We start from the raw sequence: 26413 nt of genomic DNA, 5'->3' as shown, positions 1-26413 counted from the left end.
ATGCTGCTGAGCTAAATCCCCAGTCCACCTTTTAGAGCTTTGATGATACAAACATCCTGCTGATGCGACTGCTCTTTCACGATATCCGTTGTTTTGTCACCACTGACCTAGACTGCACAGCGTACAGTGTTTATGGGGTCTAACTTGACCAAAACGCTGTTAGATGGCACATGATCATGTAGCAAAGATACATCACTGTCTGTTCAAAGCACTACACCTTAATCTACTTTGTCACCTCATGGGGGTAACAGCACCAGTTTTAGAGTGATTAGTGAGGTTTTATCTCAGTTTTTGAGACATTAGACTGGTTTTTATATAAGTCAGCATTAAGGAATATGTTGATGGCATCTAGAGAACTGACGATGTCAAGACACAATCTGCATAATTAAAAATGTACCATCTTTCACATCCCATCAATACAACATGTGCTCTAGGAGTAAAGACTGTTTTTCCTGAATAGGTTGCATTTTTAAGTGGAATAACATGGCGGTTCTCCAACCTGGCTGGGAAGAGAAGTAATCTGTTATTTTATCAAAATGCATACTTGTCTGTTGTCACCCCCAGACTTACCGAGGCAGCATTTACATGGTTGTGCCAGGATATGGGTGTCCATTTTAAAGGGGTGCCATGTGACCGGGGCACACTCCTCTTGCTTTCCTCAGCACCTGGGATACTGCCAGCATTGGTGTATCTGGGTAAGAGACATCAGTGAATCTGATCCCACCATTGCTTCTTGTATCCAGATTGTGCTGGAGGGGTAAGTAACCGTTCCAGGAGTTGGATAGGTAGTGTGGAACCAAGGAACTGAAACCTGGCTTTATAAATTCATGGAAGAAGCTCAAAATCCCTTGGAAAACCAAAGGCAAAGCTGGCCATGTTGGTTATCCCAACTGGCTACCAACTGGCTACATGGTCCGTGAGGCCAACGTGACGGAGTGGAAATAGTATGAACACTGTAAGCACACATATTTGTATCTGAGGCCAAAGTTTTACGTCTTTAAACTATTTGATTTGATCAAATTAACTTATTTGCCAGCGTTTTGGTTTCTTCACCAACAAGAAAATATAGCAAAATAATAATAGCCTCACTGGACTGTGGGTAAGAAATTGAAATGTGAACGTGAAAATGTTATATGCCAGCAACAAAGAAGGGTCTTGATCAATGTCGTTCTTTTCCCTCTGAAGTTTTTTCTTCTTGATTCACTCTTTATGAGTTTTTAATGTCACATTTGTTGCTATGGTAGATTTGTAGCAAAAGCAATAAAAATACCAAGGATTCCATTCATTCATCCATTCAGTTAATTCTTCAGCCAACAAATATTTTCTGAGACCCTCTTTCATTTGCCCGCTGCACCATACTAAATCCAAAGCTTAATGGCTAAAAGCAACAAATCTCTATTTTTATTGTGGTTTTGAAATATGGGCTCAGCTGGATAATTGTGTTGATTTCACTGATGGCCACTCCTGTTTTTCTTTCAGCTTGTGGATCAGCTGGAGCAGGACTGAACTGAGAGCCCAGGACGGAAGGGCCTTTCTCTCTGGAGAAGTAGCTCACAGTTCCCCTGGGCTCCAAAGCAGAAGCTCCAGGTCTCTTCAAGTCTTAGGCTGGGAACTGACCCAGGGTCACTGGCGCTGTGTCTATGATTTGAGTTGGCTCCGCTAAATGAGAGGGAAGTGCACAAATGTGTGGGTCCTGGGAGCTGTGGTTCTTTGCAGCCCGTGGTGCATATACTGTCACAGTGATTCCTGGGGAGACTCACACTGACAGAGGGGTGGGGATACAAGAAGGCAAAGCTTTGTCTATAGCTTACCTTGTGGCTGGGGACAAAGTCTTGTTAAGTAAAACGTAAGATATTAGGCTGTATTCAAGGGCCAAATCTCAGCTAGGAGTAGAGTTCTGTATGAGAGTGGAGTGCCCAGACAAGGTCAGGGTAAGGAGTGAATGAGGCAGATCTTTAAATTTTATTTATTTAGTGTTACTGGGGATGGAACTCAGGGCCTTTACAATGGATTATATCCCCAGCTCTTTTTATTTTTAATTTGAGTTAGGGCCTTACTAAGTCACTAAGGTACCCAGGCTGGGCTTGAACTTTGTGATCTTCCTGCCTCAGCCTCCCAGAGTGCTGGGATTGCAAGTGTGTGCCACTGTGCTCAGCTTTCTTGCTTTTTTGGGCAAAAGGAATTTTCTTATTAAAATATGTATACGTACATCCAAACACAAACACATACATGTACACGTATACATACATATACATATATATCATGAATCTTTCCTCTTCAAGAACACACTGCCTGTGCGGGTGAGGTGGGATTCACACGCAGACCTGGGGAAAGGCGGGTGCTGACTTAGGAAAGCACCTGTGTTCTTTCTGTTGTGTGCCTGTCTGTCCAGCTTTGCTCCTTTTACTGTCAAGGTAGCTCTTTTCTCTTTTGGAATCCACTCTATTACCTCTTTCAGGGCAAAGATTATGGGCACAGCGATCTCTATTGCCCTTCTGGAGGTGAGCGTGCAGCTTGGTGCTGGGACTCCTACAGTCAGCCCTGGGGCTTGTGCTAGAACCAGGAGGAATTGGACCCTCTTCTCTTCGGAGCCTCCAGGACTCTGCCGAGGAAGAAACAGAACAAGGGAGAGCAGAGCCCAGAGATGGGGAAGCAGGGAGAGAGGGAGGGAGTCCCATGACAGCGATGGAACCTCTGCACCACCCGTGCCTCCCTTCCCCTTGTGTCCCGTTATGTGAACGACATGGTTCATGCATCGTCAAAGACGAGAGAATGTGGGCTTCCAACCCAGAGTGTATGCTGTGAACAGAAAGAGGCGGGAAATCAGAGCGCAGCAAGTGAGGGGAGGTGACCTGACTCTGGAAGCTGCTGTTGAAGGGGTGGACTTAGCTGGGCTTTGGAGGGGGAAGTAAGCTGGGGCAGGGGACAGAAGAGGTAGAATAAACAGCAAAGGGAAATGTGGGAGAAGCACAATCTCTTCCATTCTTGAAAGGCAAGCTTAATAAAATATGAGACAGGGAAGCAAAGCAAAGCAAAACGAAGTCTTGCAAGCACAGAAATTAACTGGACTTCTGCTTAGTCAAATCTTCATGCCTTCGAACAGCTCTTTTCCTTATAAAGCAGACTGAGCTTCTCTAAGAGTATTATTTAAAAGGGAAGAATGAGGTGCACAAGGATAAAATCTTGATTATTAACTGTTTATTCCAAGCATCATTGTAGACAACAACAAAAAATGGAAAAGGCCTTTGCTCCATCCAGGCTGCCCAGGGCCTCTCTTATGGTTCCAGACCAGTCAGCCTCACAGATGCGATAAATGTCAGAGGAGAATGTGACCTTTGCATTTTAAAGGAAATGAGAAACAAAGGCATTACATAATTAAAAAAAATCTGTGTCTGTCTCTTGAAAGAAATCCAATTTAGGTCAGGAGCCAACTGGCTTCCTTTCCCACTAATTGTTTTACCTTGGCTCCTGGTACCCGTTCTCGTTTCTTCTACGAGTAGCTCGTTAATGTTGGGCAGATGCTCTCACTGGGCACCCGTGTTAATGGAAAACAATGGTGGCAGGATTAGGGCCCCAGGGAAGGGAATATTGAATCCAAAGTAGAATAATGAAGGAGGACATGCACCTCCTCCATGCCTGTGAGCAGCAAACCCTCTTCTGTGGGTTTCTATTTGATCTTCTTGGTTAACCTACCAATGAAGGAATGGGAAAAGAAACTCTCCCATTTGTTGTTAAGATTGTCCTTTTCTATCCAGCCCATATTGCCTTTAATATCTGAAAAGAGATTGGTGAGAATTAATAATAATCATGTATTAAATCAAGACTAACCCACTAAGTCCATCACAGAGGTAGGTGTAATCTTAGGGAAATTAGATTAAGGAAACGGTAATGTGACTGTTAATTTGATATGTCAGTGTGATTGGCTGGGAACCACCTAGGGGATTAAAATAGCATACATGTGGGTGGGTCATGGAGATGTGACCCTGGATACTACTATACATCAGGGACCCAAACTCTGAGCCACAGGTAAGTAGTGACCCACAGCTTGTTATACACCAGGCCACAGAGCAGGAGGTGAGCGGCCAGTGAGCCAGCAGGGCTCTGTGTATATTCACTGCTGCTCTGCATTGCTGGCATCAGTGTCACAGCTCTCTTGTCAGGTCACTGGTGCCATTAGACCCCCATAGGAGTGTGGACTCTACTATGAACTGTGCATGGGAGGGATCTAGGTTTTGCCTCCAGTGTGAGAATCTAATCCTAAAACCATCCTCCACCTTCCTCCTGTGGAAAAATTGTCTTCCATAGAACCAGTTCTTGGTGCCAAGAAAGTGTGTGTGTGGGGGGTGCTATTGTATGTGGCTCCCAGCCCCTTCCTCTCTGGTGCTGTCCCCTGGTTTGCTTCCTGACTACTGTGAACTAAGCAGCTTTGTACTATATGTCCTTCTATCATGATGTTTCTGCTTTGAAGCCAGCCAGTCATGGACGGAATCCCCTTAAGCTGTGAGCCAAAGTAAACCTGTCCTCCTTTAAGTGGTGAACACTGGCTATGGTGTCTTGGCACTGGGAAAATTCGCATACTTATGCCCTTGCAGTCCTAGCTTCTTGGGAAGCTGAGTCTGGAGGGTCACTTGAGCCCAAGAGTTTGAGGTCAGCCAGGACAACATATTGAGAAGCCATCTCCAAAAACAAAACAAAACAATGGAAAGCTTTTCTTTTTGCTCTAGGCAACACATTCACAAGTTTCACACATCGAGGAATATAAAATGGTTTATCTTTATGTCCTACAGCTTGGTTCCTATGCCCCACAGGTAAACTACTTTTATACATTTTTTTGGTACTAGGGATCGTATACATTTCTTATTTATTCCTCCAGATAATTATTATGCACATATAAGCCAATTGGATAGATCTTCCTTATTTTCCCTTCTTTTGTAAGCAATTGGTTGCATGCTCTTCATTTTCTGCATTTTAATCTTGTTTTTCTCAGTTAATAATACATGTTGGCAGCACAAAAAATCTGATGATTTTAAAGGAGCTCTAAATGTGACTCTAGAGCCGTGCACAAATCTATCACTGCGTCTGTGTCACCATGTTCCTGCATGCTTTACAAAATGACATAGAATCCAAGTATTCAGTAACACTTGGATGATAATCTTTAGACACAGCTCCGCAGTTTTCTGATGGCCTTCTCTATGTTTTTGTACTAGTAAGTCATATTCTCTGCACAAAAATTGGAATATAGAAAGCAAAAAAGAAAGAAATCACTCATAACCTTATCACTAAAAATATGTATTTATACCTTTTTTGTTTGTTTGTTTGGTTTTAGACACAGTCTTACTATGTCCCAGGCTGGCCTTAAAATTATGACCCTTCTGAATCTTCCTGCTTCAGCCTCCTGAGCACTAGGCAGGCATAGGCCACTGTGCCTGGCTTTAATGTTTAATGAGAATCCTTCATCCTGTCTGTGTCTTCCTGTCTCTGTATATACATAGTCACATGTGTGTGCATACATTTTTAAAAGTGAGGTCATATTATACATATAGTTCAGTAACTTTTTTCACTTAATAGTTTTCCAAGTCTGTGAAAATAGGTTTCTATTATAACCTTAAATCCGAGCAAACTATTCTATTGTGTGTATGGTCCATTTAACTGGTCCTCTGTGACTGAACATTTCAAGTATTTCTGGGTAAAAACATACAATCCTAAGTGCTTAGTATATTTTAAAATAAATTTGCATTAATACACATTTGTAGTACATAATGTCCACATTCCTTATGTGACATTGGCACATGTTTGTAGTTAATGTCATACTGAAACCAGATTATCGATAGTCACCAAAAGACAGCTCCCTTTGATAATGCCTTTTCTCCTTTCCTTTTCCCTGCCCTTCCCCTCCCCTCCCCTCCCCTCCCCTCTCCTCTCTTGTCCTCCTTTAAATCCTGTTAGATATTTTATGTTGACAATGGAAAGTTGGTAAATAATTAAAAACTTCGCTAGCCAGCTATGGTAGGGTCCTCCCTTAGCTTAGAGTCCTAGCTCCTGGGGAAGCTGAGGCCAGAGCACCACTGGGGCCCAGGAGTTTGCCATTAGATTCCCATAGGCCTGTAAACACTACTGTGAACTGTACATGGGCAAGATCAGTAAGGAATTTCATTCTGACTTGGTGAGGTAACCGGATCTAATCGGGGTGGGCATCAAACAGAGAGGCTTTAAAGCTGTGGTAAAGAAGGACAAAAAACTGAGGATTTTGCTCAGCGCTATAAGCGCCTGCCTGGCAAGCACAAGGTGAGTTCAATCCCTAGTACCAAAAAAAGGATTATGCCTACTGGTGCATTCTGTGCCACAGGACCACTGTAAGCCAGCGAGTGCTACCTTTTGACAACTCTTTTCTCTTTTAGGGTTTGTCTTTTTATGATATATATTTTGGGATCAGGACTGGAACACAGGACCTCGTGCTTGCCAGGAAGACACTGTGCCATTGAGCTATACCCCTAGCCCCTTTGTACGATATTTTACTGAGAAATCACTGGTATAAAATGCAGCCACATGGACTACATATTCAGCTGCTGAAGGTAATCATTTAGAAGGAGGATAAGCCTGGTTGGGTGCAGAACTTCTGGTCTGTTTGTTTAAAACAAAAATTGCCACTCTTGTGATAATGTTAGGCATCTCACCACAGTGGAGAGGTGGGCCTAGAATAAGATTCTGGAGATTAAAGTAAGGGTGACTTACCTAAGCTTGTTGGAGAGGAAAAATACACTTGCACAGAGCGAGAACAGCTATAATTACATTATGTGTTAATTTGCATCTCATCTTCCAGGCAGGTCCTGCAGAATGGCAAAAACCTTTAAGTTTCATGCTGTAGTAATCATGTATTGTAGAGAAATGATCCAAAGGTGAAAGGCAAATCAACAGAATCATAACTCTGCAGTGAAAACAGACAGGAGCCTGGGGATGGGCACGGTGGACTGCCTCTTTCTTGTGAGACTTGTATCCTAACTCTTCATGGGAACCTGACTCTGAAGTCTTGGGCAGGGCTGGGGACTCTAGGTTAACAAGCACTCGGGGGAGTTGTGAGAGCAGGACAGATGAAGGGGTCTGCCAGGGGTGTTGAAAGCGTAGACACTGTGTCCAGCTGATCTGGATTCAGGGACTGACTTTCAGTGTACGTCTGGGTGAGCTTAGGTCTATTTCTTAGCCTCTCTGAGCATCAGTTTCCTCACCTGAGTGACACCTACCTCTTTAACCTACTTCCGTGCTCGGTCCTTTGTTTGCTCTGAACTGGGTCCCTGCCCTCTTATGTCTAGTTCAAGTGATGGTGAGAATTTTTCTTGCTCAGGTCTTTCCTATATTCTCTTCTGTCCATCTGAAGACTTCTCTTCCTGGTTTCCTTGAGCTCCTTTAGGCTTTAGCTCCAGGACTACTCACGTCTTATTTATTTGCTCTCATTATTTTTTCTCCTCTTGAAGTGATAGAATATTTTTCAGATTAGAGAAATCCTCCAGGTTTTAATATTTAGTTTTCCACCTCTTTTTTTTTTGTTTCTTTTTGAGACAGGTCTTGCTATGTAGTTCAGGCTGGACTTGAACTCACTACGTAGCCCAGGCTGGCCTTGAACTTGAAGCAATCCTCATGCCTCAGCCTCCCAAGTGCTGGGATTACAGGCATGTGCCATCATGTCTGGCTACCACCTTCTTAGCAGCATTCCAGACCTCCGAGTGTTGCTTCTTTATCCCTGTACCAAGCACAGTGCTGGGCCCGCAGGCGACAGCAAAAAATATGGTCACCTCTGGACCAACTCCTCTCCTGGGGTCTTGGTTTCCTGGAGATCAAGTGGTTTCCTCACCGAGGGGACAGTGGAACGCCCTGCAGTTCCCTCTCCTTGCCCATAGTTTTTCTTACCACTGATTGTCACGGTACTATCAGCAGTGAACCTCTGGCCTTTGCACATTTCCCTTTCTCCTTTCATTACATCCAGGTGGTTCCCCGAGTTCCACCTGTTCCCCCTCCAGTGCCACCAGAGCTCCTGTCTGTGCTTTCATTTTCAGCAGAGTTCCTGCTCCCTGACCTGGGTTTTCAGTGTGTCCTCAGCCAGGCACCAGCCGGCCTTTCCAAACTCTTCTCCATCCTCTCTCACGTGCACCTTTTTCTGAGTTACACTCATGTATCCTCCCTTTCGAGACTCTGCACTTTTTTCTAGTGAGAGCAACCCACTGGATTGCTTACTGTCTTCTCCTCCACAAGGGCACCGGGAAAGGCTCCTTTGTGCAGGTCCCGTCCTACGTGAAGATATTTACAGCATGAAGCAGCCGTGTTCCCTGACCTTGAGGAGCTCTGGGAAAAATGAGAAGAAACAGTCAGAGTTGATCTCTTTGCCCGCACTGTCTTCATGATCAATATCTGTCTCTGCTGAATTGATTTTTCAGAGCCTGACACTGGCGGTTAAGCTGCAAATTGAGTACTGCAGCCACCCTACTAATATGTGTTCATAATTTCCTTGTTGGCAAGGTCCCTGGCCATGTGTTCTGGACGGCACTGTCCCTGGGGTTAAGTATATCTCTGGGCCATCCTTCAAATGTCTGAGTATTGTCCACAGGACTGTTTCCCAGCACCAAGTAAACGCGGACTTCGTTGTCTTGAGAATAAAGGACCCAGAGGCTCCAGTGCAGGGACCATGTTTATATGCCCTAAGTGAGATTTCTTCAGCTTTTAAAATGCCACTGATTTTTTATCACTCTCCAAAGTGATTCACAACAAAACTTTTGCAATGAACAACAAAAAGATTCTGTGTGTTGTCTTTCCACAAGGACGCTCTTAATTTTACTAAATGTGCTCTTCACTGAGTTATGTTTGTATTTTTTACATACTTTAAGGGAATGAATTTGAGATTGTTTTGGATCTGGTTTCTATTTTTCAGCTTTAATTTTGAATAATGCCATTTTGTGGAGTCACGTGAAACACTAATTAAAAAAGGAACTGAACTCAGTTATTGAAAACTCAAGACACTGCATGTATTTATTAATAATACATTAACGACAAATATACATATGTTTATGTATTAATCTCTACAAGTAGATTTTCAAGGAATATTTCTAAGGTAAAACCTTCAGAGACATACTATGTATTTTAAAAGTATCAGTACAGTGCCAAACTACAAGTAAATGTATTCTTTTCCATTCAAACCAAGGCTAGCTCTGTGTTATTTTTCATTTTGTTATGTTTCATTTTGTTTTAAAATGGATTAGTTCAGTAAGGCTTAAAAGAATTATGCAGATATGAAAAACAGATTATTGTCTTGTTACCAAAGTATCGAAAAGCCAAAAATTACATGTATCTTAGTTAAGACTTTACTTATTTAGGCAGTTTATTCAAAGGGTATTAGAGTCTTTGGAAAATAATCTTCAAAATGAAATAAAATACAATTCATTTTTAAAGGTCATACTGATTTTGTTCTTATTGGTCATGTAGCCATTCCTGCTGTTGACTGTCCTTACATGTAAGCAGATATACAATTTCCAGGTGAAAATCTGGTACTGTCACACTGAAAGTCTAATCATTACCATAATATCTGGCTGTACTATTTTCATGAAAATTAACTTATTGGGTTAATTTTCAAAGATTAGCAATAATTTGGGCTGAATTATAAGCTGTTCCTAAAATAAGTGTTCCTATGAAGGAATCTGATTTTTCCTTTTCTTTTCTTTTTTTTTGTCTTTTTGAGACAAAAAAACATATCAAGACAGGGGTCTTGATATGCCGTTCAGGCTGGCCTGGGGCCCACTTTGTAGCCCAGGCTGGACTTGAACTCTCAGTGATCTTCCTGCTTCAGTCTCATGGGTTATAGGCAGGTGCCACCATGTCTGGCTGGTATCTGCTTTTCTTGATGCTGAGTGTCTCTTTAATGGATCAGCATTGAGTCAGAACTCAAGATCTCCTATGTGTCACTGTTGCTGAAGGGCAGAAGCAGCTGAGTGGCCCAGGGAAAACTACACCACACCCTTCTCTGGTGGAGAGCCTCATGTCCCCTCCTGTGTCCTCTTCCTTCCCGTTTTTCTATGCTGCTTGACACAAACAGGCACTCAAATATTTGTCTATTCAATGAATGCATCTCATAATTAATAGGAGAGCAAGTTTCTGACTTAGTCTTAGGACATTATTAACAAAAATGAAGTTGCAGTGTGTCTCAGTAATATCATACTACATTCAGACAGAATGAAGTTGTTTGGGGTTGAAATGGAGCTAGAATTGGTTAATTAACTTTGCCCAGGCCAAGAGCTCTGCCTTGGGTGACTGCCAGGAACATGGCAGAGACAAAAATCTGGCAACCTCAGAGAGATGCATGGAAAGTGCAAAAAACACATCTTTGTTACCATTTGTCCTGCTCCTGCTCACAGCCCATTAACTAACTACAGACCCAGGCAGTGTCGCTACGTGGCATCAACATGGCAGCGTCAGGATGGTGCTCTGAGGACCAGCGGGGCTCGTTATTATTGAGAGGCTAAGTTAATCAGACATTTATTGTTTATTTATTTATTTGCTTTATTTTCAAGGGAATGAAACAAAACAAATGGAATCAAACAATGAGAACAATAATGGATTTCAAAAGCAAGACAGAAGGAAACCCCCCATAGCTGCTATATTGTATATTGTTTTTCTTTCTTTCTTTCTATGTATTTATTTATTTAAAGGAAAAAAAAACAAAACAGTATAAGGGTACAAGTAATACAGAATTTCAAAAAAAATGGTAAGAAATCACTAGTTAATAGATTATATGTTGTCATCTTAAAAATAGTTGTTCAAGTTACAGGGTTAAAGCATACAAAATGGACATTCAAACAGTGAGACTGCAAACAGTTGTGTTCAATGATCCAACAAAAACTCAGTAATATGGTCATCTATCTTAACACACCTAAACACACTTGCAGTTGTATCCTTTAGAGTACTTTCTTTTTTCTCACTTTTTTACAATAAAATTTACACATTTTGGGTTTTATTACTCCTATAGTTCTTATTACTTTTTTTGTCAGAGAATAAAACCAAATATGACAAAACAAAGCAGTCAGTCAAAACAAAGGATAGACATAGCACATGATGTAAAAACAGAATACAAGGTTATCAACAATGGTTACCATAATGCCTCTTGCTTCCTTAAAAAGAATTGCTTATATCATTAGGTATAATAAAATTGAACAAAACAGTACAGAACAAGACCAATAAAACCTAAACATTGGAAACATTACAGGACTTCAAAAGAAGATAATAGTCAAACCAGAATGGGCATCATAGTGAATCTCATTTCAATTGCCTTCAAAGTAGTTGCTTATACTGTCAAATGATACTATCAAACAAAACAGAATAGAGTAAAAATCAGTCGAAACAAGATAGTGGGAGTAATACAGAGCTTCAAATCAAGTTAATAGGAAATCAAAAAGTTACTATAATATGTCCTGTTATTTTTTTTTGATTTTTTCCCTTAATGAAAAAAATAATAATAAAAAAATAAATAATATTTTTTTTAATGAATAAGGAGGAGATTGAGATAAAAGAAGACATAACAACATAACAATACAGGTCAAAGCATGACAATTTCAGCAACCTAGTGCTTCACCCCAAGATAACCCGACTTAATAGTAGTTACCATGGTGTCTCTTTCCTTGAAATATTTGAATATAACTTTGTATACTATGGCATCAAACATATCAAGACAGTGTGAAACCATTCAAGTGGATGAAAGTATTAAAGGGTATTTAGAACCAGCTAATGGAAAACGAACAATGGTTTCTATATCATGTCTTTGCTTATAAAATTTTTGTTTATACTATCACATATAATAAAATCCAGTAAGATATGACATGATAAAACCAATGGAGACAGAAGAACAACAGTTTGGTGGGACTTCAAAACAAGATGGTTTTAAATCAGCACTAGCTATTATGATGTCTTGTTTTCTTCAAAATAACTGTTCATGTCATAACAGACAATAATATCAAACAGCCCAGAATTAAAGCCATTCCAATTAATGAGTGAAAACTTTATAAGGCTTCAAAGCCACATAATGGGGAATCATGATTACCACATAATTTTATATATTTGAATCATTTCTTACACTAGGGAAACTATTCGGTATTCATACATGTGAGTTTGATTTATTTCACTTTTGAGTATGGTCTCAAACTGCGTCCATTTATTTATAAATATCTCAATGTGATCCTTTGTTATAGCTGAGTAGTACTCCATTGTATAAAAATATCACAACTTTTTTATCCATTCCTCAGTTGATGGACATGTGGGTTGTTTCCAAGATCTGGAGATTACAAATTGTGCTGCTATAAACATAGGTGCACATATATCACTGTAGTATGATGTTTTCACTTCTTCTGGGAATATGCCTGGAAGTGGAATAGCTGGAACTAATGGGACTTCCAATCCCAGCTTTTTTGAGAAATCTCCAGACTGACCTCCACAATGGTTGTACCAGTCTACACTCCCACCAACAGTGCAGTAGAGTTTCTTTTTCCCCACAGCCTGTCCAGCATTTGTTGTTGATGATTTTCTTGATCCTGGCCATTCTTTCAGGAGTGAGGTGTAATCTCAGTGTGGTTTTAATTTGCATTTCTCTAATGACTAATGATGATAGATACTTTTTCATGTATTTATTTGTCATTTGTATTTCTTCATCTGAGAAGTGTGTATTCATCTCAGATGCCCATTTTTGGATATGATCTTTGAATTTTGGGGGTCTGACTTTTAAAAAATTCTTTACATGTTTTAGACAGAAGTCCTTTGTCTGAGGGAGAGTTCACTAAGATTTTTTCCTAGTTTGTGGGTTTTCTTTTCACTATGCTGGAGATTTCTGTTGACATGCAGAAACTTTTTAATAAGATGTAATCCCAGTAATTGATTCTGGGAAGTATTTGCCCATGCGGTTTGAGTCCTCTTCATGAATTCTCTACCTACCCCCATGTCTTCAAAGTTTCTACCCAATTTGTCTTCCAATAGATTTAGTGTTTCTGTTTTAATATTCAGATCTTTGATCCATTTAGATTTTAATTTAGTACATAGTGATAGGCATAGGTCTAATTTTAGTTTCGGCAAATGGAGAGCCAGTTTTTCCAACACCATTTATTAAAGAGACTGTCGTTCTTCCAGTGAACATATTTGGCCCCTTTATCAAAGATAAGGTGGTAGAGTGTGTTTGTAGTTGTGGTTGTATCTTCTAATCTATTCCACTGATTTTTGGCTCTGTTTAGATTCCAGTACCATGTTAATTTTACTACAGTTGCTTTGTAGTATAACTTCAAGTCAGGGATTGTGATGCCTACTGCCTTGTCTTTGTTGCTTAGATCTGTCTTTGCTATTCTAAATCAATAAATGTAATCCACCATATCAATAAAGCCAAAAGTAAGAATCACATGATCATTTCTATAGATGCAGAAAAAGCTTTCAATAACGTCCATTCATTCATGATAAGAATCTTACAGAAAATTGGAAAAGATGGTCTTTACCTCAATATAATAAAGGCCATCTATGACAAACCAACAGCTAGTATCATACAAAATGTCCAAAAACCTGACGGCCTTTACCTTAAAATCAGTCAAAAGACAAGGATGTCCCTTATCACTGCTCCTATTTAATATAGTACTGAAAATACTAGACAGAGCAATTAGACAAGAGAGAGAAATAAAAGGGGTAAAGACAGCAAAAGAGGAGGTTAGATTATCATTATTTGATGATGACATGATAATCTACATAGAAAAACCCAAAAAGATGAAAGATCTGTTGAAAGATCTTAGATATAATAAGTAAATTCAGCAATGTAGCTGAATACAAAATCAATACTCAAAAATCAATAGCATTCCTACACACAAACAACAAAATCACAGAGAGAGAAATAAGACACACCCTTCACACCAGAAACCAAAAATATGAAATATTTAGGAATTAATCTCACGAAAGAAGTGATAGACCTATATAGGGAAAATTATAATACACTGAAGAAAGAAATTGAAGAGGACCTCAGAAAATGGAAAGACATTCCTTGCTCATGCATAGGAAGAATAAATATTGTGAAAATGACCATTCTCCCAAAACTGTTATAGAGATTCGAAGCAATCCCAATCAAAATACCATCAACATATATCATACATCTAGAGAAATTACTCCTAAAATTCATCTGGAACCACAAGAGACCTAGAATAGCAAAGACAGTTCTAAGCAGCAAAGGCAAGGCAGGAGGCATCAAAATCCCTGACTTGGAATTATACTACAAATCAACTGCAGCAAAATCAACATGGTACTGGAAAAAAAGCAGAGCTGAAGACCCATGGAATATATTAGAAGATACAACCCCAACTACAAACATACTCAACCACCTTATCTTTGATAAAGGGGCCAGAAATATTCACTGGAGGAACGACAGTCTCTTTAATAAATGGTGTTGGAAAAACTGGCTCTCCATATGCCAAAAACTAAAAGTAGACCCATGACGTCACCATGTACTAAATTAAAATCTAAATGGATCCGAGATCTGAATATTAAAACACTAAATCTATTGGAAGACAAATTGGGTAAAAACCTTTAAGACATATGGGTAGGTAGAGAATTCAAGAACAGGAATCAAACTGCTTGGAACTACTTCCCAGAATCAATAACTCGGATCACGTCTTATTGAAATGTTTCTGCACATCAAAGCAAATCTCCAGTATAGTGAAAAGAAAACCTACAAACTAGGAAAAAATCTTAGTGAAGTGTCCTTTAGACAAAGGATCTCTGTCTAAAACATATAAAGAATTTACAAAAATCAGACCCCCAAAATTCAAAGATCACATCCAAAAATAGGCATCTGAGATGAATACAGAATTCTCAGATGAAGAAATATAAATGACAAATAAATCCATGAAAAAATGTCCATCATCATTAGTTATTAGAGAAATGCAAATTAAAACCACACTGAGATTACATCTCACACCTGAAAGAATGGCTAGGATCAAGAAAACCATCAACAACAAATGCTGGACAGGCTGTGGGGAAAAAGAAACTCTACTGCACTGTTGGTGGGAGTGTAGACTGGTACAACCATTGTGGAGGTCAGTCTGGAGATTTCTTAAAAAGCTGGGATTGGAAGTCCCATTTGTTCCAGCTATTCCACTTCCAGGCATATTCCCAGAAGCAGTGAAAGCATCAACCACAGTGATATATGTGCACCTATGTTTATAGCAGCACAATTTGTAATCTCCAGATCTTGGAAACAACCCACATGTCCATCAACTGAGGAATGGGTAAAAAAGTTGTGATATTTTTATACAATGGAGTACTACTCAGCTATAATGAAGGATCACATTGAGATATTTATAAATAAATGGACGCAGTTTGAGACCATACTCATAAGTGAAATAAATCAAACTCACATGTATGAATGCCGAATAGTTTCCCTAGTGTAAGGAATGATTCAAATATATAAAATTATGTGGTAATCATGATTCCCCATTATGTGGCTTTGAAGCCTTATAAAGTTTTCACTCATTAATTGGAATGGCTTTATTCTGGGCTGTTTGATATTATTGCCTGTGATGAAATGAACAGCTATTTTGAAGAAAACAAGACATCATAATAGCTAGTGCTGATTTAATACCATCTTGTTTTGAAGTCCCACCAAACTGTTGTTCTTCAATCGGTTTTATCATGTTATATCTTATTAGATTTTATTATATGTAATAATATAAACAATTTTTTTTATGGACAAGGAGGTAATATACTAACCATTATTGGTTTTCTGTTAGTTGGTTCTGAATACCCTGTAATGCTTTCATTCTCTTGAATGGTTTTATACTGTCTTGTTATGTTTGATACTATAGTGTATGAAGGTACACTCAAATATTTCGAGGAAAGAGACACTATGATAGCTACTGTTATATCGGATTGTCTTGTGGGGAAACACTATGTTGCTTAAATTGTTCTGTTGTGAGTTGTATTATTATGTACTCTTTTATTAATCTTTTTTTAAAACAAAAAAGAAATGTAATTTGTATTGTGGGGAAAATATATTACAGATTTTTCTTCAAGTCGTGGAATTGTTTGCATGATTTGGTTGCTTTTCTCCTTAAACATAATGAATTATCTATGGTGTGGATATAAGGAGAGGCCAGAATTGTTGATTTCTGCCATACAGAAAGTCAGAGATCATAGGCAGGTTTTGTCTAGCATCTTCCCTACCCCTTTGTGCTTCAGTTGAACTTTTTTCTACAACTGTGTTCCTCTCTGTTTCTGCCTATGCTTGCAGCCATGACTGGCAGACTTAATAGCAGGAGAGGCACCAGGTTCTCTGCAAGGAGAATCTTATCCTGTGGGGTAAAGCCAGATAGAAAAGAAACAAGAGAAAGCAAACTATGGTCAAGTAACTGTGACTGAAGTGCATAGCAAGACTGGTTTGCAGTCAGGACTGTCCTCTGCCTCTGAGGTTTGGTGTTCATTGAGAGAGTTTGGCTGTCACAGAATAAAGGCACTAATACCAGATGCAGGTAAGGCAGGGAAATGAGTCAAAAAAGGATTTCATATGAATGGTGCACCTCAAACCAAAGCCATACAAAAAAACGAAAACATACTACATTGCTAACAAACGAATGAATGATGAAGGAATGCAACAATATGAATGAATGAGCACACAAACTAACAAATCTATGGATGAATGAGAAAGGGGTTGCAGGCTTTGGGAAACTGACAGGAAATAACATCCTTGGTTGTAGAAATGTAAAATCAAGGTTTGCTATGGAAACAAAGCCACAGTGAAGGAAGCAGGGAAAAGGAAAGGACAGAGGTGCAAATCCACGTGTGTGGCCAAGTGCAGTGCAAGGAATGGGATGTATTAGTCTCAGACTCCTCATTCCCTTCAAGGAGCACTCAAGGAACTTCACCCTGCTTTGCAATCACCATGCTCAAAGAGCTTCTTAGTCCTCTTCCTTTGGTTGTTGAAAGACGACATAATGTCATTACCCATAAACACTCTGATTGCTTCAGAACACTAACACTGCTCTACCTGGAGGTAACTTAAGACCACTGGGATCTGAGGTCTACATAAGATCCATGATGATGGGTAGGGTATTAGTAGTTGTCATTGATCATACAATACACACACAATAGATAACTATGCTATGGACAGTTTCAAAGACGCCTGGATGTACTCCCTAGAAGGAGAGCATGCAGCAGCAGGTGGGACACATAGTGTCTCCTGGGACATCACCAGCCCAAAGCTCACTTAACCTTGGAACTACTGCTCTAAGTATCCTATATTCACTCCAACCAATCACATCTTCTGGTTGGGAGTCTGACTGCCTTATTGGCTGCCTCAGGCCTTCAACTACTTGCTTTGTGACATCATCCAACCAGCAGAGCTGCCATTGGTTGGGCAAAGTTGTGGTTTCCATGGAGTTGTCCCAAGGAAGTACTGGATATCCACCAGTGAACAGCAAACACTGCTCTTCCTACTGGACAATTGTACACTTTGGATTCAGCCACCCAGATATCCTTCAATACCCTTTCCTTATCCTTTGCCTCACTACTTGATTTATCCTTTCTCTGACTATGTCAGGTAAGCACACCGCAATTCCCATGTCTCTGACATTACACATTACTTCCTACCCCAAATAAGTTGCTTAGTGGGGATCAATTACCTTGGGAGACTGGAGGATGTTCTTGAACAGGAAATCTAAATATGTACTTTGACTCAAGGTCTGAATGTGTATAGGAATGTGACTTAGGACACATGGTTTACCCGTGGCCAAAAAATATTTGTTAATCTGTTCTGAGGTCTGATTTACTCACTTTGCTCTGTTCCCTTTCTTTATTAATTTGGAATATTATAGGCTGCAGGAAAAGAAAATTAACCAAAGCCATGTTAAGTTCAGCAGAAAGTGACACCACAGTCAGTTGGTTCAGAAAACTCAAGTCTGTGTCAAGGTAGTTCACCACTGACTGTGTCCCTACACTAGGGCTTCCACCTCTGCAGTGACGATGGCTGTTCACATGTTACAGAGCCATCAATCTGAAGTGGGTGAAAACACAGTTAGCGAGGCTCCAAGGCCCTAGGACTGTGCTAGATCCAGAAAGATACTTTAGGAGAAGACATTTATGAGGGATTCCAAGAAGCAGAAGTCAACAGAAACTGTGTAGGCCAGGGTGATTGGGGTGGAAGACAGTATACAGACTGAGAAGGGAGCACAAAAATAAAAAGGAAGGGCATGGGGACATTCACCGCAAAGGAATATCCTCTGTGGATGAGGATGAGATGGAAACTTCACGGAGAACAAGGAATTCAGCAGACCACAGAATGAACACACAGAGCAGTCTCCTCATACAAGGGCAAAGAGAGGCTGCGTGCACAGCAAACTTCCTTGGAAGGTGTGAGTGGGAAAGTGAGGCTGGAATAGGATTTTCCTTGGAGAATGAGCCTTATCAGAAGTGCCACCTTCTCTGGCCTATTGTTCCCAATTGCTCCTTCCACCACAGAGGCCACTTCAAAATACTTGGGAGTGAATATTTTCGAAGTGTGGCACATGATTCTTCCTATATATGTGATAAGTAATGTCACCATCCAGAGGGCCAGCAAAATAGTGTTGAGCACTCCATTTCATGTTGAGTTTTTGCTAAACAAGTTTCATAAAATGATGTTTACTACTAGTTGTGTATCAGAAAGACAGCTTGCTCTGTGTGCTCCGTAAATTTTGGATCAGAAGTGATCATCACCTTTATAACAGTTTACTCAGATTGCACCCTTGGTATCTACATCATTCACTAATGTTCATGCTCAAGAACCGTTTTTCACACAGGAGAAGCAAAACAATTAGTTGGTTGCAATTAAAAAGGAAACGACAAGCCCCGCTTCTTTCACTAGAGTTTCATCTAAATCAATTTTGGGTGCTGCTGTGATATCCCCTACTTTTCAATGAATTGTTTCAGTTCCTGTTCTTCCAGGTACAGAGGAGGCTGAGGCATAATCATTGTAAGTAAAAACCCATGTGGGCAAACAACAAAACATAAGAGAAAAGGAAAGGAAGACCTGGGGATTCAGATGAGTGACAGTGTCCCAGGCTTCAGTTACAGACTCTTAAAGGGGAAACAAAAGAAATGAAAAACAAAGAAAATGCGGAGGATGGTGCTAAGTAATGTATTTTGAACATAAAATAAAAAAGAGCCCAAAGTAAATGAAATAATATGTATCAATAGAATTTGACTTGTAGTCTAACAGTGACAAGTGACAGTTTTTTTTCCTCTTTCTCTCTGTCTTGCACTTCTGCTTCTTTTATTCCTCTTCCTCCTCCTCTGTCTCAGTCTCCTTCTCCTCCTTTGTCTTTCTTTTCTTGGTATCAGCAGTTAAATTCAGGAACATGTGCTTGCCACATAGGTGCTGTGCCACTGAGCTACATCCATGACCCGGTGACAGTTTTCTTTCTAGGAGTGGAACACATCCTGATTGCTAAAAAAGACTGTGTAGAGTAAGATGAGAGAGAAATGGGAACTTTCATGATTCTCTTTCAGTGTGCCCTTCCCCAGTGACAATACCCACTGTGAAATCTGGCTCTTGGGATGAGTATTTATTCCTAGGTGGGTGATAACTGAAACAACAGGGCATGAACAGAATCACGGAATTCACTTATACTTGTTTTGTACTTCATGCTGTGCTGGCTTCTTCTTTCTTTACTTTTGTTTTTGTTCTTAGTTTCTCTTGCTTTTGTCTTCTTTGTTTTTGAGATAAGGTCTCTGTTTGTTAACCAGACAGGGTTTCAAATAAAATTGTAAACTGATGAATCTTCCTGAGAGCTGGCAACAGAGGCCAAGTACCACCACAGATAATGTACCACTCTCAATCACCTTGGGACTGGATTTAAAATGCATAAACTATGACTTCTGAGATGGATACATAATCCTTATTTGAGGCCTATTGCACACTTTTCACAGAAAGAGTTTCCATGCTCACATTTGCTTAGGACGACTGCACTCAAAATGTATTCCTAGGAGGGACTAACTTTGGTTCATCACGTTTCCTACAATAAGGAAATCACATTTATTTTGCTGATGTAGCAGTATAACAGCGCTTTCTCTATAGATCCACTATTCTTTCTCACTTGCCAACAAACTAGCAAATGAACTATGCTGTGACTCTGGTACCACACTTTTTATTATGTTCCATATGCTTCTTTCTCTCTGTGATGCTATAGTTCTTCATTTAACTCTTTCCACATCTGCAGAGCCTCCCTTATTTCCTCCATGCAAATCTTGTGTCCTATGTCGCTTCCAAGCATGAGTGAAATGTCACTGTGTTTTGTTTAGAACCACTTTGAAGATGAGTAACTTGTAAGTCAGAGAGGTTAAAATACATTTTTCTTCTCTGTGGCATTTCTGGAGAAAAGGATCCTCAGGTACTCATGCAGACATAGTGTCAGAGGCTAGGTGTGAAGAAGGAAAAGTCAGAGTCCTGCATTTTACCAACCAACCAGGGATATAATGAGCCATAGGAGAAAGGCAGGGTCCTGCACTTGCACAATGAGGCACCAAAGAAAACAAGCTTAAGAGTCATACTGTCCCCAAGCATGTGAGTAACAAAATCCCTACAAAGAGTTTCTTTCCAACTCCTTCGTGGCCTTTGTTCCCCCAGGGTCTGTAACCTGATCCTGATACTAATTGTTTGGAGCACTTGAAGAAGTCCATGGGACCTCCCTGCTGTGAATGTCCTCACTCAACACCAGTAAGATTACAAATGCTCTTAAAGATCTCTGAAGTGGGAAAGGTTTCAAACCCAACTCTCAGGGTCATAAGTCAGGGTGTGTGCAAGGACCATGGCAATCAAGGACAGACAGGTTAAGGAGAAAGAGGTGACTTAGGACCATGGAGCACCTGTGAATGGGATGTGTGGGGTCTTCCAAGACCCAGATGGCAGATACATAACTTATGAGAAATACTGAAACAGCTGCAGCCAGCTGGGGCACAGGAATGTCTCTCATTGCTGGCCTAAGACTGAAGACTGTACCACAGGCATTCCAGGTACAAGGACCTTAGGACAGGTAATAGTGATGCTCAACCACTCTGAGAATTTGTCAGTCTCACCCGTGTTTTCGTGGCCCTCTTGCTTCCTGCAGAACATTTCCACATTCCACCATCTACTGGGACCTCCAGTGCTCAGCAGCTCTCACCTTGCATCATGAGCAACGCTGCTTCTTTACCACCAAGTGCCTGCAGCTCCAGCGGAGTAACACCTCCAGGCCTCAGTTCAGCAAGGCTCCTGCCCTCCACCTCTGCCACCTACTTCGAGCCAGTCATGGCCAGTACCCATATTTACCAACACTGTAGCACAAGTAGGTTTGCAGGGGTCTCTGGCCAGAGCCAGCTGTCCACTTTGGCTTTGCCATACCCAGGCCTTTGGCAGTGGGATCAGAGGGTAAGCTCGGCATATAGATATCCACCCCTCCACAACACTGCCATGACTGTCACTGAGCAGAGCACGGTAATGGCCTCAACACCCATGCCTGCCTGTGCTGCTGCCATGATCCCAGTATATCCATCTGCCAGCCTGGTTCCTGCAACACTACCAGCACACATGGCAAGTCAAGGACACGGCCACTACTACAGTCAGGGTGCCATGGGGCCTCTGCTGTCTGCAGAGGATGGAGCACCGTACCCATATGAGTGGGTGCCACACACAGGCAGTGGGGCCTCTGGGCCTCAGCAGCACATTGTGATGGTGCTGAAGGAGATCCAGCACACAAAGATAACATCGACCTCTGCTTCTCCAACCATGTACAATTCAGAGTCTACGCAAGCAAACACCAAAATGCGTTATCCAGGTGGGTACTGACAACAAGAAGGAAAAGGAATGTGGTTAGCACACTAAAGAGGGTTGAATCAGCATCTTAGTACTCCTAAGTAAAGGGACAGACAAAATTTCTGTGCTGAGACTTCACTATCTTTACGAAGCTCACTCCACTTCTAAGCTCTGCATGTAGGGAATGCAGGACACTGTAGTGACTACCCCTGCTGCACTGAGGAGAACCCCAGCTGCGTACAATTTTATGTTGGTAAGGACAGAGTCATTTTCCAATATTTGCACCAGGAAATATGGTATTGTATTTCACAGATCCTGTCCAACTCATGTTCCCTGGTGCCTGTCTTTTAAATTGAGAACATGAAATCCTTGTCTCTCTTGCTCCATGTAAAGAAGTGTTCTTTACAAGGAAGAGAGGAGAAAGGACTGGGTGAATCTGATAGCTACAACTGATCAGCTTTATCGTTGACTGTGAATATGTGAGGCTTTTTGCACATCTGTGTAAGTGTGTGCATTTTTGCTGAAAATGAATGTGCATGCTCCACTTGTCATGGAGCCCAGGGACTTGTTCCTCATAAGCAGTAACCTACCACTGTACTCGAATCACTTTGTGCTTTGAAAACCACTTTCCCATTCCTTTAAAACAGAACAACACTAGAAAATTATAAGTCAGGAAAAACAAACCTGGGGTGAATAGCAGGAAGAAGGATAACAGATACCTCTTAGCTACAAACTAGTCCTGTCCATCATCATCAGAAAGAGCTCAAGGAAAGGTGATGCTCTTCCTAGGGCTGCTGAAGGCTGCGCTGGTATAGATCTTCTTCCTTGTTTCATTTGCAGTGAAAGAAACTTGCGCAGAGCAAGACAGACCCCTGGGATCAGAAGATCAGGTCCAGGAAGTGGATGCTTCACAACTTCGAGAATTCATCCAGTCTTGCACAAGCAGCTGTACTCAGTTGCTTGAGGTAAGCCCAACAAGTGAGTTTGGTGATAATTCACAGAGAGTGACTCAAAGAACTCCATTCATCACATGATTTTGGATCGTACCTGGGAGCCACCAGGAGAGAAACACCAATAGTGTTGTTAGAGGCAAGGATTCAAAGCCTATGAAAACCCACCTCATTTACACTGGTAACACCTGCCTTCTCCTCTCTTTACAGGTCCCTGAACCTCCAGGCCTGCTGGCTTCAACTGAGTGTCCAATCCCCGAACAGTTGGGGTATTCAGATGGCCTTGGCGGAAAACACCACCTGAGTCCTCAGCAAGCAAGGACACTTGATAAGGGAATGGAGGGGAGCCCAGGGTGGGCAGATGTTGGGGCCCTGGTGGAGGACATTCAACTTCCTCAAGTGCTCCATCCCTTAGAAGATCTTGAGGACTCCAAACAGCCCACAGCCATGGAAGCCCATGATGATGGGGCCATGGATGTGAGTGGGGTACAAGAGAGTTCAGGGACAGAAAAGTGTCCCTCTCCTCAAGGGAGGGAGAGTAAACATAAGGCCTCAGAGCCCATGGCTGTTGCCCCAGAAGCTAAGATCCAGGTGAAGGCGAAGGAGAGCCAGTTAGGTGGACCAGAGGGCCTTTGCAGTGTAGTGGCCAGTGACAGGGCTCCTGAGGGCAACACACAGAAGACACATAGAAAGTCTCCCAGAGCAGCATCAGGCAGGCCCAACCAAGACAAGGGTTGTAGGCAAGCTCGGGCCAAGAAGACCAACAGAAAGGCTGCAAAGAGAAGGCAGCCAACACCCCAAATCAAGGCCGAAGACAAACCTATTGCAAACAGGAAGCGCAAGAGACAGCCACCCGTGCTTGGCCAAGAGTCCTTCAAAATGCCTCGTACCTGCCTCGGGATGCACATGCTAGAATCCGTGCAGGTTTTCCATCCATTAGGGAAGAAGCTAGATAAGAGAGCTGGGCCTATTTCCTCCCAGGCCCTGGGAATATCCAATGTCACCAAAGATGCCAAGACTTCGCATGCCACCAAACCATGGCCAAGGGCCCCACATGTGGGAAAGGGGACTGAAAGAGCTAGGGACAACTCCCAGAACTTGCAGAAGCCTGGTCGAACAGAGGACTCAAATGCATCCCTGTGTGAGCGCCCGCCACCTGGGCAGGTGAAGTTAATATCTTTGCAGTTTCCCAGTCCTGTAAAGCCTCAGGAAAAGCCTGTCTCTAGAAGGCCACAGGCTTTTGCTTCAAGGAGACCCACTGTAGCTCACCATGCTGGACCTGCAGCTACTAGTACAGCTCACCCATCCCAAAGAGCTTGTACAAACCCTTCTATGATATGCACTGTCAAACCGGCTCAGACAATGCCAAATGGTACCTGCCCACCACTACTGACCACCTCCACCCAGCCTGGACTTCCTCAGTCTGCAAAGTGTAAGCCTCCATGCCAGGTGACACCACTGATTGCCTCTCTCAGAAGGGAGCCTGTTGCCTGTGCTGTGACTAAGCGCAGGTCCCCACCTCAGCGGCCAAACCCATTTCTACTGGAAGACTTCAGTCGCCAACCAATTCCCTGGAGGGAACCCAACGTGCCTGAGCCTGTCATGTCCAGCCCCATCACAGCGGAACAGAGGCCAGAGCGCGAGGCCATGAAGAGGCAGGCTCAGAGAGAGCGGGAGCTTGCGGCCCAGTACACATCCTTAGGGAAACTGCAATTCTTTAAGCAGAGAGAGATAGACAGGGAAATTGCCCAGTACTATGGGTATGCAAGATAAGAGGCAGCAGCAGAGTCCAGCCACCTTGGCCTCCAAATAGTTTTCCCCATGGTATGTAGATATAGATAAGTTAAAATTTGGCGAATCTAATGTCATGCTGAGAGGAAACAGAACCATAAGCTGCTTATTCTCCATAGAACGAACATAAGTCCTCAGCAGAGGAATTCAGTAGAGCCCATAGAATATGAAATAAAAGTCGTCTTTTGAGTTCTGAGATGCTGCTGTTCACTCTGGTTTCCCTTGGCACAGCTGGAGATGAAAGGGTCCATCAAATTGAGGAACTTAACACTGAATTGGGGAATATGGGCACACAGGTGAAGAAATGAGCAAAGAGAAGTAAGATTTGAGACAAAATGGCCCAAGAAGTGAGATCATAAATACATGGAAAGATCACGTTCTGGTAAAATTATAGGGGACAATACATCTTCAGTTGTAGTGAGAAGAACATGTTTGGGGTAAGGTCCAGGATGCCACAAGATGGGCATGAAAGTATCATATCCCCCCTTATGGAAATTAGCCTCCTGCCATGTGACTGAGCAGCCAGGCCCTCTGATGTAGCCTTCATCTCCAACATTATTGGGTCATGTAAACCTACGCAGGGAAAGTTGACGGCTGAACTCTGGTGAAGGTACAAGGGGGCATTGCGTGGGTTCACAGAGGTCTTATGGACAGCAGCTAAATGAGCACCAGCAGCACACGGCCCACCTAGAACCTGATCCAGAATAGAAATCAAGGCATCCAAATTCTCCTTGGTCCAAGGTTGCAGAGGTGCATACTTAGCTAACTGCAAACACACCAGTTCAGTTTCACTGTGTCCCTTTTTAAGCCAGTTTAGCAGTGGTGTCTTTTTCTCTATCTTCAGAGCCAATAAGGTGTCACTTTGGGTCCAGATCTCCCTGAAACCCTCACAGAGTGTGCGAGTGCCAACACTAGTGTGTTCAACCTCGATTCCAAGGCCCTGCTTCCACATGTTTATAAGATCAAACTTTGAAGTTGGAAATCTAGAATCCAGTTCGGGCCTGCTTTTCTGAGATCTGACATGTACCACTTTCTGAAATGGCAGCCATCAGAATTGGGCATTAAGGACATTCAGACTCAGTTTCAGGGCAGAAGAGCACAGTAACATCCTCAGGCAGCTCAGGATACAAGCATCAGCTTTGCAGATGCGTTTCTTTAGAATGCTGGAGGAATGGGTCAAAATCATAATTTGGGGTGGAGCTGGTGGGTGGGAATTGGGGGACAGGAATGGAAAGGAGTAGGGTCATCTGCTTGAGGGCAAAGGACCCACACTATGGAATTCTACTAATTTAGATTTTGAAAATACAGTCTTCAGCGGGAATTCTCCATATGAAATTCACTTAAAAATGCAGTCCACTGGCATTCACTCTACCATGAAGTTTGTAGCATTTTCATCATCTCAAGGGGAAACACTTGTAACCCATTCCCACTCTCAACCACAAACCTCTCTACATGTTCCTACCTGCACACTGTCCACACCTAGAATCACACAACTACGCACAGGGCTGGTCTGGAGTCTTCAATAGCCTATTTTCTGGGATTGTCTCCATTTTGGGCACCACCTGCCTAAATTTTCACCCAATTAATAGATTAGGCTATAGACAATATCAAGTACTTTTCAGGGTCGAATGATAGTGACTCGGGAGTTGGGTCCTGACCTTCAACTAACTTAGACTTCCAAAATCACAGCCTCTCATTCTAGAAGAATCACAGATACCAAAGGATATTTAAATAAAATGGACTGTTCATACTTTACCAGCTTCCCAGCCATGATCTTCACAGCTCCCTAGGGCACATACACTTTGGACACTTAATCCATTCTGCTAGAGTAACTGTAGACTCATACCACCATGTGCACCTG

General features: G+C 41.8%; 1 protein-coding gene across 1 annotated transcript; it reads left to right on the top strand.

Moving 5' to 3' along the window:
* Nucleotides 1-2743: 2743 nt before the first annotated feature.
* LOC101787977 (uncharacterized protein C2orf78-like) lies at nucleotides 2744-24534 on the top strand. The gene is made up of 4 exons (XM_005004587.1): nucleotides 2744-2837; nucleotides 21129-21833; nucleotides 22652-22776; nucleotides 22972-24534. The coding sequence occupies exons 1-4, from the start codon at nucleotides 2744-2746 to the stop codon at nucleotides 24532-24534; spliced, it is 2487 nt and encodes an 828-aa protein (XP_005004644.1).
* The last annotated feature ends 1879 nt before the right edge of the window (nucleotides 24535-26413 follow it).

The sequence above is a fragment of the Cavia porcellus genome, unplaced genomic scaffold (assembly GCF_034190915.1).
Source record: "Cavia porcellus strain 051 isolate PalLab524CR breed Dunkin Hartley unplaced genomic scaffold, mCavPor4.1 scaffold_1, whole genome shotgun sequence".
NCBI lineage: Eukaryota > Metazoa > Chordata > Mammalia > Rodentia > Caviidae > Cavia > Cavia porcellus.
The sequence above is the reverse complement of the archived record's forward strand: the minus strand, read 5'-3'. Positions and strand labels throughout refer to the sequence as shown.